General features: G+C 50.9%; 1 protein-coding gene across 6 annotated transcripts; it reads left to right on the top strand.

The window, feature by feature from the left end:
- The first annotated feature begins 1,951 nt into the window (after positions 1–1,951).
- Positions 1,952–10,673, top strand: PARS2 (prolyl-tRNA synthetase 2, mitochondrial). Of its 6 annotated transcripts, none has more exons than XM_032839781.1 (2): positions 1,952–1,984; positions 5,911–10,673. In XM_032839781.1, exon 2 carries the CDS (start codon positions 5,939–5,941, stop codon positions 7,364–7,366), a length of 1,428 nt encoding a protein of 475 aa, XP_032695672.1. In that variant the 5' UTR covers positions 1,952–1,984; positions 5,911–5,938; the 3' UTR covers positions 7,367–10,673. The 6 variants fall into 6 exon arrangements, with proteins under 6 accessions (XP_032695672.1, XP_032695670.1, XP_032695669.1 ...); XM_032839779.1 differs by having other exon boundaries at positions 1,954–1,988; XM_032839778.1 differs by having other exon boundaries at positions 1,958–2,121.
- Positions 10,674–14,451: the final 3,778 nt, after the last annotated feature.

The following is a 14,451-nucleotide window of genomic DNA, read 5'->3' as shown; positions in this document are numbered from 1 at the left end:
CTCTCCACACCACTATGCTCTACAGCCTGGGAACTGCTAATTGAGAAATAATTAACACCTCAGGGTGCGGAGGATGGATGCCTGGCACTTCCAAGACTAGGAGGGATGTAATAACGTGCATGGGAGCAGGGAGAAATAAGGTTGCCCTGTGGGTCCTGATACTGAAGATTATTCACCTCCTGCCCCTGGAGAGGAGGCGTGGGGAGTCTTGCCTCAGTAAAACCTTTAAAATTGCACTCCTTAGGGAAAGTCTGGACCACAATGCTGAGCTGCAGACGCCCAGTGACATTCTTAGAGTAAAAAAGTTCAAGTCCAGCCCAGCTGTGCCTGGCCTCCTAGCTGAGGGGAGGCAGATGCCCGTCGTGGGGTCTACTCAAGCTGTATTTTCTTTCACTCTAGGACCAGGGTGATGACACCTGTCGACACTGCCCCCTGCAACCCAGTGCCCCACCAGGCCATCCAGTGCCTTTCGTGTAGACCCACTGAACTAGTCCAGATTGCATCTTAGATCATCTGGGGGGGACCACTGACACTAAGGCCTGCCCCAGACTGATATCCAGCATCTCGAGGCAAGGGGACTGAGGCACAGGGTGGGTCCAGTGCAGCTCAGGTTGAGAAGCACTACTTTGGCCTGTCAAGCACTTTGTGAGGAGCAGTGGGAAATAAAGATGTAAACCCTCTGATACCCCATGATTCCCTCATACCAGCTCATTTCCTGATTCCCTGCCCAAGTGTCCTGGTCCCTCAGCCTGGCCATTCCACTCCATTCCCACCACCATTCTTGTCTGGGGAAACTTGACTCATCCTTCAAGCTCAGTTTAAAGATCATCTCCTCAGTGAAATCCTCCTTCCCTACCCTCCCACAGGCCCTATTACACTGATCATACGATGTTGCTCCTGGCAGATCTCCGGTCTGAGAGCTTCTTGGGGCCGGGGTCTTATATTGGGTCTGGTACATTTTAGGCACTCAATAGACTACAGCTGTTCTTAGTTAACTGAAGTTACATGATATACGCTCCCTCTTCAGGACATGTGTGCTTGTTCCCTGTGTCTAGAACATTCTTCCCCCAGATAGCTGCAAGGCTCTCTCTCACCTAAAGGTCTTTGCCAAAACGTCACTTTTTAGTTGAGGCTTTCCCTGATTATCCCTAATTGCAACCACTCTACCTCCAACCCATTCCTTTTTCATAGTTAATTTTTTTCTCTATGGATGGTTACTGATGGATCCTGTCTTTTTTTCAAAACTTTGGTATTTTGTTTACCGTGGATTATTTTACAGTAAACTTAATTAATTGAATAAAAATACTACTTATTTTGGTTACCGAGTTCCTGTTCCCCTCCTAAATTTCATTATATTGATTTATTGACTCTTTTCACTAGAATAAAAGCTACCTTGAATGCAGGGAATTTTGTTTGTTTTGTTCACTATTCCCAGTTTCTCCAAGTGGTTGGTACATGATAGCTGCTCGAAAAAATATTTTTTGAATGAAAGTTTGATTTAGTGTCTTGAAAACTGTCTTAGGCTTTGTAATGAAGGTACTTTTTTCTGCTTAAAAATTTTTAATGAATTTAAATTGAAAACCTGTAAAATCCTAGGGTAGGCCCTACTGTTGCCTTGGTTACACCGCCGCCAGCCTTTCCATTCCGAGAGTGGGGAGGGCCCCGGCAGTGGGAGGCTACGCCAGGCTTTTATCATAGAGTTACACCTCCCTAAATCCTAGAGGGCACTTCCGGAACGGTAATTTGCTCTTCGCTGTCCAAGCCAATCTATGGTCGTGAAGGAGAGCGGAGTTCTTTCTCCTTAGCTAAACTTCCGGAAAACCTCTCACAGGCGTCCGGAATCGGGTGGGGCTAGTCTCCCTGAGAACGGCTTTGTGATTGGCAAGAAAGGCAGGAGGCGGGGCTTGGGGGCGGTCAATTCCCCTTAGCGCAGGCGCGTTGGGCCGGCGTGGCGGGCGCGCGGACGGCTTTTACTGGCACTTCGGTTGGTGAGCGTGGGTGACAGCGCGTGCGTCTCTCCTTGGTTTGGGGCGGGGTCGCAGACACCTGAACTCTGGGATAGTGTGTTTCGTCTGTTGTAACATGAGCGCAGACCTTTCTCCCCTGTGGACCTCGGGTCTTGTGAGTGTCACGGTGTTTCCGGAAGTGCTAGCCCTGGAGAGACCCTCTGGGACCGCCTGGTGGCCCGGCCAACCTTCCCATTTTATGTATGGGGAAACAGGCCTGGAGACTGAAGTCACTTGACCAGGGTCACGTAGCCAGTGAAGGCCGAGCCGGTTCGTAGAACCAGGTCTGGAGCCCCATTGCTTTGATGCAACACGGTCCCAGACGGAAACGGTGGAACTTGGAGGCGAGGACCTAGCCTTCCAGGTGTGCCCCTGTGCTCACCTGCAGAGTCGCTTACCTCGTCTGTGAGTTGGGCGTGATAGCAAACACTGTAGCGCTCACTATATACCGGGCACTGTTGGAAGTGCTTTACGCACAGCTTTCCTGATTGGGTTGCAGGGCCATTGTGAGTTAACCTTAAAAGAGGCCTGTGCCCTAAGGACCTTTTTTGTTTTGTAGCTTTTTTTGTTGAATGACTGAATGACTCAGAGGCTCTTTGCCAGAGTGTGAGGTGCGGGACAAGTTAATTCCTATACCACTTTTGAGGTATTGTCTGTAGATAACCTTGAAAATTTTGAAATCATAGTACTTATTCTCCCACCTACGTAAGCTGAGGGATCTGAGGATGGGGACACATTGGGGGTGAGGGCAGAGGGCTTATGGCTCTTATTTAAACTATCCAGATAATTGTTGCATTGCACCCCTTCGCTTTGCTTTTCGTTCACTAATACATTTGATCAGCAAATATTAGGCATTGTGCTAGGCCCTGAAATCTGACAATGTAGAAAACATCATGAACTTCTCGTTTAATGGAGGAATAGGACATGAAGCATTGCTCGCTCCCAGTGCCTGGCACACAGAAGTTTCTCAGAGATACTTTTGAAAATTATTCCAGAACAGTAAACAAGGAAGAGGTGTGTGCAATGGGGGCCCAGAGAAGGAAGTGATTCACTTTTTGGAGGGGTTGGAGATGCTTGCAATATAGAGCTTGAATGTTGCTGTTGCTGGGGTAAAGCCGGCCTCTTCCAGGAATGATGAGCAGTTTGGGACGTGTTAGGGGAGTGGTGGGATAAAAAGCTGGAAGAGGTGTGTTAGGATCAAAATATGAAGAGGCTTTCTATGGAAGTACCATCTCGAGAAAATTATGATGGGGAGCCATTGATGGGTTATAAGCAGGGGAGTGATTGGATCAACTGTCTTTTTAGCTGTAATCTGGAGACAGGACAGACAGGGTTCAAGAGTCATTCAGTCCAGTCACTGATGGACATTTATTGAGTATCCCTTGTGGGCAGGCACCGTGTGTAATGCTACAGATGCAACTTGGAATAATACAAACACAGTTACTGCTCACGTGAAGTTTATAATGCTTTTCCCAGTGTGGTCCCTGGACCAACAGTATCAGCATCACCTGGAAACTTGTTAGAACTACAGTTTCCCTGCCCACTCCCCAGGCCTACTGAATCAGAAACTCTGGGCCTGAGGCTCCACAATCAGTGTTTTAATAAGACATCCAGGTGATTCTGATGCCCACTTAAGTTTCACAACCACTGGGCTACTGCATTTGACCAAGAATTTTTGAGGAGCTAACGCAGAAGAGGCAGTAAGCCAGAAAGGAGGGGGTGAACTTGAGAGGAAGGTCAGAGACAGACATGTCTGCTTTAGGAGGATTCAAGGGGGAAGGAGTTTCTGGTGTGAGCCACTGGCCTGAGGTGGGACCTGATGTAAGTGAGGAGGTCAGATGTGAACCAAGTGTACATACCTCCGGGGCCCACACTTTTTCAGTCAGTCACATTAGGGCTCTGTGATAGTGCATCCCAACCTGTCTCAGGTCACAGGCCATGTAGGAGATGGTAATATTTGTACCATGCATGGGGGAAATGGATGAGGCTGCCTGAGGTGGCAGGGGACCAGCTAGAAGACTCGAGGCCCCTGGGAGCTGGAGGGGGCCACGCAAGGGTTTCAGGCTGCGGAGCTGAGAGGATAACCCATTGTCCGCATACGGCAGGGCAGCTCTTCGTAATGGGAGATACTGAAAGGTAGAGGCTCTCACTGAACTTGGCAGTATAAATCAGGAACCTTAAAAGAGTTCATATGTATTGACCAGTAATTCCATTCCTGAGAATCTCCCAAATGTACCACAAACAAAAGCCTTCTATTCATTGTAGATTGTATGTAACAGAGAAAACGACAGCTCTCTGTAGTAGGAGAATCATTTCTGATATGCTTAATGAAATGCTGTATTGCCATCAGGAATGTGAGTGTTTTGTGAAATCCTAGAGAAACACATGTGCTCATTCAGTAGATAGTGTCTAGTAAAGCCCTGCTCCGTGCTGAGTGGCAGGCATGCTAGATAGGGTCCTTGGCCGCTATCTGAGCAGTCAGTCTGAGAGCGATGGGTGATCAGTAGGGGCTGCTGTGGGAGAAGCTGGCCTTCTGGGCAGGGGTGTGGGGCAAGGAAGGCATCCTAGAGGACAGGATGGGGATTCTGAGGCTGGGAGGATAAGCGGTGTTGGTATGCAAGGGGCACAGAGTGTTTAAGAGTGAGCATGGCACAGCTGGAACAGGGAAAGGGCTATTGATAAGGCCAGCAGTAAGCTCACATGTGTGCTGGAAGGGTCAGAAGCTGAGACCTGATTCTGAGGGCAGCAGGAAGTCATTGTACTGGACTTCAGGAAAAGCACTGTTACTGTCCATGAGGGATGCGTCCCTTGTGGCTGCAGCATGGAGAATGGATTGGAGGAAGGCGGGGATGGAAGCCAGGGGGGAGGCTGTTGCAGTGGCTCACGGGGAAAGATGGCAGTGGCCTGGATGGATGCTGTGGAGGTGGGGAGGAGGGACAGATTGAACAGCAAGTGAAAAGGCAGGAATGATGGGGCCAAGAAGGCTGCTGTGTGGGGGCCATGAGGGGGGCAGAGTAGATGGACCCAGGCTTCTGGTTTGGGCAAAGGGTGGCTTTTGGTGCCGTGGAGAGTGATAGGCTGCACTGGGGGGAGTGAGTTTGGGGGGAAGATGCTGAGCTCCTTCCTGGTGCTGCATTTAGAGTATCTGTGCAGTGTATTCTCTCGGGAGACGGTTGGCTAGGTAGGTCTTAAGCTTGAGAGACACGTAGGGAGTGCAGATGTTGACTCCAAGTCATGAGTGTGAGGCCTGACGGAGAGTGCTAGGAGGAGGGAAGAGGCACAAGACACTTAAGGAGGAAGCAAGCCGGGGGTGTGGGCAGAAGAAACAAGGACTTGTCAGCAGCAGTTATGACCAGGCTGAGGGACTGGAGTTGATTTCCTTTTCTTTTTTATTTGTTGCTGTTTTTTCCCCCAGTTTTCTGTAGTAACAATAGCCTGAATTGTACTCATAGAATGTGCCAGATACTGTTCTGTTAACTTTGTATAACTCTTCTAAGTCCCCACAATAAACCTGCAAGGTGGGTCCTGTTGTATTACCATTCAGCAGATGAGGAAACTGAGCACAGAGGGGTTAGGTCACACGTCCTGAGCTACACAAGGTGCAGTCAGCAAGAGGCACGCCAGGAACCCAGGCTACCTGATTCCAGAGCCCTTGTGATCCCATGCTGTGGTGTCCCGCCACAGTATGCTGTTATATTTTTATAAATGGGAGAATATTGATTTTTTTTTTTTAACCAAGAAGTAGGACCTGAATCTGCTAGAAAATTAGAAATGAAAGGGTTTGCATCTGCAAAGTCGGTGGCTGTCTCAGAAGTGTGTTGGAGACCAGACTCAGCGGGCTACGTCTCGTCTGGGTGTCAGGACACAGTTAACGCTTATCTCTGCATGGCTCATTTCTCTCCAGGCACAAGTGCTTCTCTGGGCCAGGTGTCATGAAAGGGCTGCTGTCAAGATGCAGAGCACTGCCTGTCCTGGCCACCTGCAGCCACCAGCTCTCTGGGTGTGGTCCTCACAGGTTTTACCACCGTGACCCCGAGACAGGGAAGCGCTTGGTGCTGTCTCGCATGTTCCAGCCCCAGAACCTTCGGGAAGACCAGGTGTTGTCTCTCGAGGGCAGGTCTGGTGACCTGACATGTAAGAGCCAGCGGCTGATGCTGCAGGTGGGCCTGATCCACCCAGCAGGCCCTGGCAGTTACCACCTCCTGCCGTATACCGTGCGCGCCCTGGAGAAGCTCGAGCGGCTGGTAGACCAGGAGATGCAGGTCATCGGGGGGCAGAAGGTCAACATGCCCAGCCTCAGCCCAGCGGAGCTCTGGCGAGCCACCAGCCGCTGGGACCTCATGGGCAAGGAGCTGCTAAGACTCAGAGACAGACACGGCAAGGAGTACTGCTTAGGACCCACGCATGAGGAAGCCGTCACAGCCCTGGTCGCCTCCCAGAAGACAGTGTCCTACAAGCAGCTCCCGTTCCTGCTGTACCAGGTGACAAGGAAGTTTCGGGATGAGCCCAGGCCCCGCTTCGGTCTTCTCCGCGGCCGGGAGTTTTACATGAAGGACATGTACAGCTTCGACGCCTCCCCGGCAGCCGCCCGGCATACCTACGGCCTAGTGGGCGAGGCCTACGGCAGCCTGTTCCGAAGGCTGGGGCTGCAGTGCGTCCGGGTGCAGGCGGACGTGGGCAGCATCGGGGGCACCGCGTCTCACGAGTTCCAGCTGCCGGCCGACATCGGGGAGGACCGGTTTGCTGTCTGTCCTGGCTGCGGCTTCTCGGCCAACATGGAGACACTACGCATGTCGCAGACCGACTGCCCGGCATGCCGGGGCCCGCTCACTGAGGCCAGAGGCATCGAGGTGGGGCACACGTTTCACCTGGGCACCAGGTACTCCTCCATTTTCAACGCCCAGTTCACTGACGCCCAGGGCAAGCCGTGCCTGGCCGAGATGGGCTGCTATGGCCTGGGCATGACGCGGATCCTGGCTGCTGCCCTCGAAGTGCTGTCCACGGAGGACTGCGTTCGGTGGCCAGGGCTCCTGGCGCCTTATCAGGTGTGCCTCATTCCCCCAAAGAAGGGCAGTAAGGAGGAGGCGGCCGCCGAGCTCACGGGCCACCTGTACGACCTCATCACGGAGACACTGCCGCAGCTCCGAGGGGAGGTCCTGCTCGACGACAGGACCCATCGGACCATCGGAAACAGACTGAAAGATGCCAACAAGTTTGGCTACCCCTTTGTGATCATCGCAGGCAAGAGGGCCCTGGAGGACCCGGCACATTTTGAAGTTTGGAGCCAGAACACCGGTGAGGTGGTCTTCCTCACCAGAGAGGGCGTCACGGAATTTCTGAGCCAAGTGCAGGTTGTCTGAAAGCCCCGAGCCACCCCCACCCCATCCTGCAGCCTCCGTGTTTACTCTCTTCACTCTCGGGCTGCCTTTTCCTACACTCCCTTCCAGGGTGGGTCTCTGCAGAAACAAGGCAGCTCAGGGAAGGAGGGAGCGTGCTAGGGAAGCTGACTTATCCAGTCCTTTTAGACTGTCTGTATTTCAGGTCTGTGATTCCACTCTCTGGGCTGGCCGTGCTGCCGGTTTCCATTTGTCTTCTGTTCCGGTGAGGAGGCAGAGGGGTAAGAAGGAGCTGCTCCTCTCGGCCCTTCAGTGAGTCACTTCCTTTCTCTGGGCCAAGTTTCCCATGCGGAGGGTGAGGGTGGCCAGGGGCCAAGGCCCTCCCAGCTCCGGCAGTCTGACCCATGGCCTCCTGATGCATTTGAAGAGCAGGCCCACCAGCCCTCCTCCACTGAGACATGTCTCTTCCCCTGCTGGGGCCTCAGATTCCCCATCTCTAACATGAGGAAATGGAACTAGATCTGTAAAGTCCTTAGAGCTGTCACCAGCGGGTTCATAAGAGGTTCACGACAGGCAGATCTGGTTCCTCTGATCTTCCATAGTCTAAGCTACATGGAAAGTTGATAGAATTAGCTACTGGCCCAAAAAACCACCTCCAGAGACCTGGCCCTATTGAGGTGGCATAGCGCAGAGATCAGGTTCTGTTGATTGAATGAAGTCAGACCACTGGGATGAGCCTTGCCTGTCAATGAATGGTGGTAACACCTGCCATTTTAACTGTGCAGTGGCTTCCTACCTGGGAATCATCTGTCCTTTCTTCTACTCTTTCTACACTCCACTCGAAAACAAAAAGAAGCCTACCTTTGGTGGCTGGGAATATGTTTGAAACCATTTCTTCCCCCAGATGTGAGGGATAGCAGGCTTCAGGTGTCACAGTGAGCTTGTCTGGGAGCAGAGCTTGCTCCTCAAGCCACACCAGGGGGCACATATCAAGGTCTCTGCCTGAATTCTCTGGAAAACTAGGATCAGACTTGAGCCATCCCAGCATACTGCACTTCTTGTCTTAGCCAGTTGTCCCACCTGCCAAACAGTTCCCAGCAGTTTACTGCTACTGCTGTTACTACTCGAGTAATCCACGCTCAAGCACACACCATCAGGTTTCTTTGTTAATGGACATGCCAAGTGCTGATGGCCCCCAGGTCTACCAGTGGCGCTCTGGGCCCGGCATTTGGGCCAGGAGATGTGCATTCCGAGAGCAAACCTAGAAAGGCTGGATTATAAATCAGGGGCCTTCCCCTCCGCTGCACTTCGGTCCCACCCAGTTTGGGTTAGGGTCTGGGTGTGGCGTGGGCGTTGTGCATTTTAAAGCTCCATAGATGATTCTGAAGCGCATGCGTGCAGAGTTGATGCACGGTTCCCAGCGTCCTTCCAGGCCGGGGCCCTCCCTGAGCGGCTTTGTAGCAGAGTGTTTTGAGTCATTTGCTCTGTACATTATTGGACTGATGGAAGCTCTCTGCTTTTAACGGTCTGCTCATATATTTGTTCCGGGCCTGCCACATATCACTGTGCTGTGAGGCACTGTCGTGTATCATTTTCATATTCTAAACTGTGCAAGGTGGGTGCTGTTTTTACGGAAGAGGCACCTGAAGCTCCATTCAGCACCTTACTCGAGGGTGTACAGCTCCAAAGTATCAGAGCCAACATCCGAAGACTGACCAACACCAATGCCATTCCCATTACAACTGCATGGCCTCCACTGAGACAAGAGTGCTTTCAGTAAATAAAACTGAATTATTTATGTCTATCTAATCAAATTAGCCTCAAATAGACGAGCACTTAGAATTTGTGCAAATTGGCGTTTTAATATTTTTAAATATTTAATTAATTCTTACTGATGTTTGGTTGATACACGGAGTTACATTCATTTAGGTATGTAACATAGTGATTCAGTAGCTGTACTTTAAACGATGCTCACCGTGTAGCTCCCATCTGTCACCCTACACTATTATACTACCATTGACTATATTCCCTGTGCTGTACCTTTTATCCCTGTGTCGTGTTCATTCCATAACAGGAAGCCTCTACCTCCCACTCCCCCTTTTTTTAATTGTGAACTTGTGCTCCATCAGCTGATTTATGGAAGTTGGAAGGCTAGCCTAATGTAAGCACTTTTAAAAATCAGATTTCAGGAATAGAGAACCAATTAACTTTAAAGTCTTCATAAATGTGCAAGCTACAGAATAATTTGAGGATGATACAGAATCATGGAAGTTTAGAACAGGAGGACTTGGAGCCCCGCCTGTCCGCCCCTCATTTCACAGATGGGAAGCAGGCCTGGAGTGGGAATTAACCTGCCACACACCATCTGACTGGCAGAACACCTGATTGCAGGCCAAGAGCTGTGTCCCTAAATCAGGCTACCTTTGGTTGATCTTGTTGGAAGAGCTGTCTGGCCGGATCGGCCTCTGGACTGCAGAAGCCTTGGACATGTGAAATAGGTACCATCCTTTATTTTCCAAGGGAGAAAAATACAGGGAGTACAGTGACTGGCCCAAGGGCAAGCTGAACGGAAATCCACGTGTCCTGATGACTAAACCAGCGTGTCTTCTAAGCAGCCAGGGGCAGTACGCTATGGTGGGAAGATCAGAACGTGGAAGAGACATAATCCTAGATCCACCACCACTTGCCAGGGATGTGACCTTAGACAAATTACTTGCCCTTTATGTGTCTCAGCTTCATCTGTAAGATGCGTTCATGGCAGTGCACTTCCCCGGGGATTGCCTGCATTCACTTAAGCAAAATGCTTAACCCGGTGCACTCAGGAAACACATCCTTCACAAACCGGACGACTTAGGAAAGGCCACCATGGGGAGCTCGGGATCTGCTGGTAACGTATCTCAAGACCTGCATCTAGTTTTCTTGATATGATGCTTTATAACCTTCCTGGGGAGGTCCACCGGCAAGAACTAAGTGATGCCTATGGAATGGCTCCATCTCCTTAGAGGAAAGACATACTCAGACCGTGTACCTTACTTGCTCTCTCCTATTTGGTGGAATTTGCCAATGTTACCTCTTGCCATAAACTGATGAAATGGGGATGCTGGCAAAATAACAGGCATAGGATGTATTATCATTGCTCATTCCTTGGGGAGATCTAGAAGCAACTGGCCGGGAAATATTTAGCAGAATTAATACTTGGGGACAAAAGCTGGTGCATAACAAAACCACTGTGTAAATCAAGCCTAGAATGTAAATCAAGGGCTCCATTAATATTCTGTGTTTTAATGGAAGAAACACCTGCTGGGCTATCAATAAAGGCATTTTGCAGAAATCTGTTGAAATTGTCTTTTAACTACTTGAGTGCCAGGGAACTTCACAGAGTTCCCACCATCATTCTACACCAAGATGCCAGAATGCCTTTTAGAATGGATTACTATGCATCCAAGGGCATGTAAGGTTTTGTTTTAGAGTTAGGAAAAGTTTTATACTGTGGAAAATGGGAAATTTTTTTATGTTGTTATTGCAAACTCAGGATATACTTGAAAAAAATCAAGATGCACTTAATGACTTACATTGTAATGACCCACCTTAGACGCTGGAGTCAGACTGTCTAGGCCACTTGATAGCTACATGACCTTGTGTGAGATGCTTCCTCAGTAAAACAGGGACAATGGTGTCAGGCTCACAGCAGGGTAAGTGGCAGCTGCCCTTATACTAGGCCAATTAGCCCTTTGTATGTAGTCGGGGGGTGCGCGTGGACCAGCAGAATGGGGTAGTATCTTTAGGGTCCCTGTTCAGGTACCACTCTGGTGCAGGGATGCTATCCACTCCTATTAAGTCAACCCCTGAGGCTGCTAATGAGCTTCCAGAGTTAAAGCCTAGTTGGTCTTGGCAAAATAAAACTGTAGGCCAGTAGAGTGAGGACCAAGCACTTACTGGTTAATGGTGACTGAGGACACGCCATTTGCAAGGGAAGAACTTGTCACCCAGCCTCAGCCAGAAAGCTCGTGGGCTGACGGGAGCCCTACTGGCAAGGTGTCGAGTGCTATGGGGAGTAATCTGCGGGCTCTGGCAGACTAGACTCTGCCCAGGCTGACAGTTTGAGGACATTGCAGCACACTGAATGTCAAGACTGTACCACAGCACTGGATTCAAGACTGTACCACAGCACTGGAGTGAACAGGCAAGGGCCACTGGGTCTCACCCCAACTCTTCAAAGACAGAGACCCAGTCTTGTTACAGAGATCTCCTGAAGGGCTGAGGGGAGTCATGAATTCAAATCCTGGCTCTACTTTTCACTAGCTAGCTAACTTTGGGCAAGTTACTTACCCTCTGTACCACTTTCCTTGTCAGTAAAACGGTACTACTGTAAACTACTTTCCTACTCCCAGGCAGGGTAAGCCAGTCCACATAAAGCACCCTAGAATGCTAGCAGGCCCTCAGTGCTCAGTAGATGGCCGGTGTTAGTGAGCCAGGCCACTACGCTCGCCCCCTGGAATGTATTCCTTGCCTTTGCTTGGGGGTCCTTCCAGCCCATACTCACCACCCTTTCCTGGTCCCTCTCCCAACTTCATGGCCCGTATCTATCCTGTGTGGTGGCTTCCACCCTTAATCCACTTAGAACTCACACCCCTTCCTTTGGGCCTTCAGTAATTACTTATGCGTACCTATGTGCTGAGCAGGTGCTGTGCTACGTGCTGGCAGTACAGAAGTACACAGTTCAGGGTCCCTGACTCAGTTTACAAAGAAGGGGGAGGAACCATCCAGTAAGCAGACAATTAAAATGCAGTGTGGCAAGTGTGGTAATGGTTGTCATGGGACATGTGGGACGGGGCCAGGAAGGCTTCCTGGAGAAGGCAGCAGGCCTGGTTAAGGACTGGATGTTAAACAGGAAAGGGAGGAAAACCTGGGGAGTGGAGGCAAGGGTACAAGTGAAAGTAAGAATGCTCCAGGCAGAGGGAGCAGTGTCCACAGCCAAGAGCATGGCAGGACTGGAGAATAAAAAAATGTGTCCTATATTGAGAGCTTAGTTTGAGGCAAGCTGTTCCACGGATGTCATATGGATTAATTCATACAATTCTCACAGCACCTGCATGAGGGAGGTGCTATTATGCTGTTTGTGTTGCACATAAGGAAACTGAGGCGGAAACTGAGGCACGGGGCCTGAGGCCATCAGCTAATGTGCTGCAGGGCTGGAATTGGAAGGTCTTGGCTCTAGAAGTGTGCTTAGGCCACTGTGCCCTCCTGCCCCACAGTTGAATGGAATGTGTCTGGGATGGCTGGTCTAAGGTTGGAGAGAGGAAGCCATAGGGGCAGTTAGGGACCAGACCCTGAAGGGCCCTGAGTGCCACACCAAGAATGTTGAGGGAAGGGAGAGCCACCAAGGGCTCCAAGTAGGGGTGAGGACTTGCTTGTTGTGGCCCTATTTCTCTTCTTTGGAGTAGTTTCCAGTTCAGGGTGAGATTTCTGCCGTCTACTCAGCAGTGACCTTGAGGGCAGAGGCCTTGGAGGCCCTGCTGTTGGTTGGTGCCAGTTGGGTTAAATATTTGTAAAGTAAATGGAATAAAAACACAGAAGGGGAGGCAGATGCCCTCTGGAAGGAGGTGCTTGGGTTCAAATCCTGGCTCTAACACTCACTAGTGGTGAGACCACATGGCCCATCTCCTTTATAAAATTGGGATTGTAGATCTGAGCCGCATGGCCGTTGTGATGAAGTGAAAGAACCAGGGTACATGGTTTGTCCAGCACCGTAACTCCGTGGTGAGAGCCACTGTAATTTCTCTCAATTCCCTACCTGCCCTTGTATACCTGCCAGCAGTGTTTCAGGGGTAGCTTAAAGGGACCTTGCCCCCCCGACCCTAGGTCTCCAGCTGCCACCCCAAATCCACAGAGGTAACCACACAGAAGTTTGATGGTCCTACCTGTGTCCCTGACCCCTGGCCCCTGGAAAGCTACATGCCAGCCCTGTGAGGAGGTGTCCCCAGTTCATGGGAAAGACTGCCTCAAATCCAGGATGTGGAGAAGGCTAATGCCTAGGCCTTGCCCCTCCTTCCCTCTGGTCCTCAGTTTCCTCATCTATAAAATGAGGTGGCAGATGGTTGAGGCTTTGTGAGAGCTCTGACTCAGTTCTGCTCATTTCCCAGGTAGGGGCAGGCAGCTGGGGAAGCAGCGGGCAAGGGCCAGGCCACCTGCCGCTGCCTGGGATCCCCCTGCCTGTAGGGGGGAGAGGGAGCAGTTATTATCTGGGCCAGCAGGACACCTGCTCCTAACCTCAACCAGGCTCTAGTCCTAGCCTCCATGGCCAGCTCCTAAGTTTGTGCTCTCCCACTCCCTTAGAGACCAGAAAGGATGGCACAGGTCAGAGAAGGCAGGGCCCATGGGCCAGGGAGGCCAGAAGCCGCCTTGGGGAGGGTGCAAGGCAGGCACATGGGTTTGAGCCCAGGAATGTTGCTGATGCTTGTGTGTGTGCAGATGAGTCCTTGGAACAGAACTTTTTTTTTTTTTTTCCATTCATTAGTTTCTTTCTTCATTCATTCATCCATCCACTCATCACACACACAGCTCCCTATGTGTCACACTAAGACAAATCCCCATCTGGTCTCTGCCAACTGAGAGCTTGCCTTCTGGAAGGTTTTGTGCAATGTATCTCAAACTCAGCATTATTGGCGGTTTGGCAGATGCTGCTTCATTGTGGGGGCTGTCCTGTGCACTCTGGACTACTTAGCAACATCCCTGGCCTCTACCCATATATGCCACTAGCATCCCACCAAGTAGTGACAACCAAAAATGTCTCCAGATATTGGCAGGTGTGCCCTGGTGCAAGTCACCCCTACTGAGAATTGCTGGTCTGACGCTGCTGATCTGCACAGAGGTGCCGTGGACAAGCCTGTGAGGTGGGTGCCATGACTCCTTTAGAGGGAGGCTCCGAGTAGTCTGTCCTCACGGGCATTGCAGGTCAGCAGCTGCCAGGGTCCCGGCTGTGGTCTGCGGTCTGCCATGGTAGGTCACTCCTCCCCTTTCTGCTTTTGCCCACCCTAGGCAGAGGGGCAGGACTTGAAGCTGATTGATAACTGGGCCAGCCAGAAGGCTAAAGAAAGGACTGGGTGGTG

The sequence above is a fragment of the Lontra canadensis genome, unplaced genomic scaffold (genome assembly GCF_010015895.1).
Source record: "Lontra canadensis isolate GAN:19392208 unplaced genomic scaffold, GSC_riverotter_1.0 scaffold109, whole genome shotgun sequence".
Lineage (NCBI taxonomy): Eukaryota > Metazoa > Chordata > Mammalia > Carnivora > Mustelidae > Lontra > Lontra canadensis.
Note: the sequence above shows the minus strand (reverse complement) of the source record. Positions and strands in the feature narration are given on the sequence as shown.

Coding starts and splice junctions, on each gene's coding strand:
- PARS2 (XM_032839781.1), top strand. CDS start 5,939: ATGAAAGGGCTGCTGTCAAGATGCAGAGCACTGCCTGTCCTGGCCACC.